This window comes from Neomonachus schauinslandi, unplaced genomic scaffold (genome assembly GCF_002201575.2).
Source record: "Neomonachus schauinslandi unplaced genomic scaffold, ASM220157v2 HiC_scaffold_1996, whole genome shotgun sequence".
Taxonomy (NCBI): domain Eukaryota; kingdom Metazoa; phylum Chordata; class Mammalia; order Carnivora; family Phocidae; genus Neomonachus; species Neomonachus schauinslandi.
The window spans coordinates 5,103-6,710 of record NW_025410686.1 but is presented as its reverse complement, the minus strand read 5'-3'; the positions used below and the strand labels follow the sequence as shown (position 1 = coordinate 6,710).

The 1,608-nt window shown below is 45.8% G+C and overlaps 1 protein-coding gene across 1 annotated transcript; it reads right to left on the bottom strand.

The window, feature by feature from the left end:
• Positions 1-5: 5 nt before the first annotated feature.
• On the bottom strand, positions 6-1,328 carry LOC110591221 (protocadherin alpha-3-like; the record flags this gene model as incomplete). Its single annotated transcript, XM_044912419.1, has 1 exon — positions 6-1,328. A coding segment is annotated over exon 1 (1,323 nt), but the record flags the coding sequence as incomplete, so codon positions are not given.
• Between the last annotated feature and the right edge of the window lie 280 nt (positions 1,329-1,608).

Genomic DNA, 1,608 nt, shown 5'->3' with positions numbered 1-1,608 from the left:
ACGCTCTCTCGGTCCAGGGCGCTGTCCAGCACCAGCGAATAGTAGTTTTTGAAGGTGGACACCAGCTTGAAGGGAACGCGGGGTGACAGGGTGCAGGTCAACTGCCCGTTGGCACCAGAGTCGCGGTCAGACACACTGATTAGGGCAATGACCGTGCCGAGGGGAGCATCTTCTAATACAGGTAATGATAGTGATTTGATAACCAACTCAGGTACATTATCATTGGTGTCCAAAATTTCCACCAGAACCGTGCAGTGACCTGTCATTGGGGGAGTTCCTTTATCTGTCGCGTCCACCTGGATTTCATATAACTTAGTTTCCTCGAAATCTATATTACCTTTTACACTGATGTATCCACTAACTGGGTCTAAGTGGAATTTCAAAAGAGTATCTGCTGACATGTCTGTATTGAAAGAATATACAATGTCCTTATTTACTCCTTCATCCAAATCAGAGGCGTTAACAATCACTGCTAGGGTACCGTTTGGTGCATTTTCGAATAAACTGACTCTGTAGACAGTCCTCTCAAACTCTGGGGCGTTGTCGTTTACATCTAGAATGGTGATCTTCACTTGAGTAGTTCCGGTGAGCTCTGGTTTCCCACCATCAACTGCCGTTACTAGTAAGTGATGTTCAGGAGTGTCCTCGAAATCTAAAACTTTTCTCAACACGAGTCCAAGGGATTTAATATTATCATCATTTCTTTTAATATCCAAGGTAAAATAATCGTTAGAGTTAAGACTGTAGGTCAACAGAGAATTGGCTCCAATATCTGCATCTGACGCGCCCTCTAGCGGAATCCGAGAACCAGGCGGCCGGGATTCGTAAATAAATAATTTTTTTACTGCCACTGGGAAAACTGGCTGGTTGTCGTTAATGTCCTTCACCTCTACCTCCACATGGAAAACCTGCAGCGGCCTGTCCACGATCACCTCCAGGTGGATGCTGCACTCCGCGCTCCGCCCGCACAGCTCCTCCCGGTCGATCCGAGAATTCACAAACAAAATGCCATTCTGCAGATTTACCTCCAGAAGGTCTCTATGACCTTTGGACGCCACTCGGAAAAGGCGCGGCACCAGCTCCGCCAGCTCCAGCCCCAAATCCTGGGCGATGCGGCCCACGAAGGTGCCGTGTTTGGCCTCCTCCAGGACTGAGTAATGAACCTGGCCGCTCCCGGTCTCCCAGACTGAGAGGAGCAGAAGCGAAAACAGTAATCGCCGGGCTCCTGGACCTTCTTCTCTCCGTGAAAACACCCTTGCAAGCCTTTTCCAAATACTGTGTCGTTCTTGCCTTGATCCAAACTTCAAAAAATAATTTGAGTTCCTCATTCTTTTCTTAAATAACCTTACCGTGGCCGTATTTCAGAGAGCAGCCTCTGAGTATATAACGCATGCTTCTTTTGTGGTGAAATACCTTCTGGTGGACAGCGACATCATGTGGCTAAATGTGTAAGTATTAAATAAATGTACCCACCTTCTCTGTATACTAGCGTCTGATCTTTCCCAAAATTTCTATTTTAGTTGTAATTTCCTTCGAGCACTTTTCAAATTCTTTATATTTATAGAAATATAACCTTACAGCTTTTATACTAATTCATCACTTCCAAAT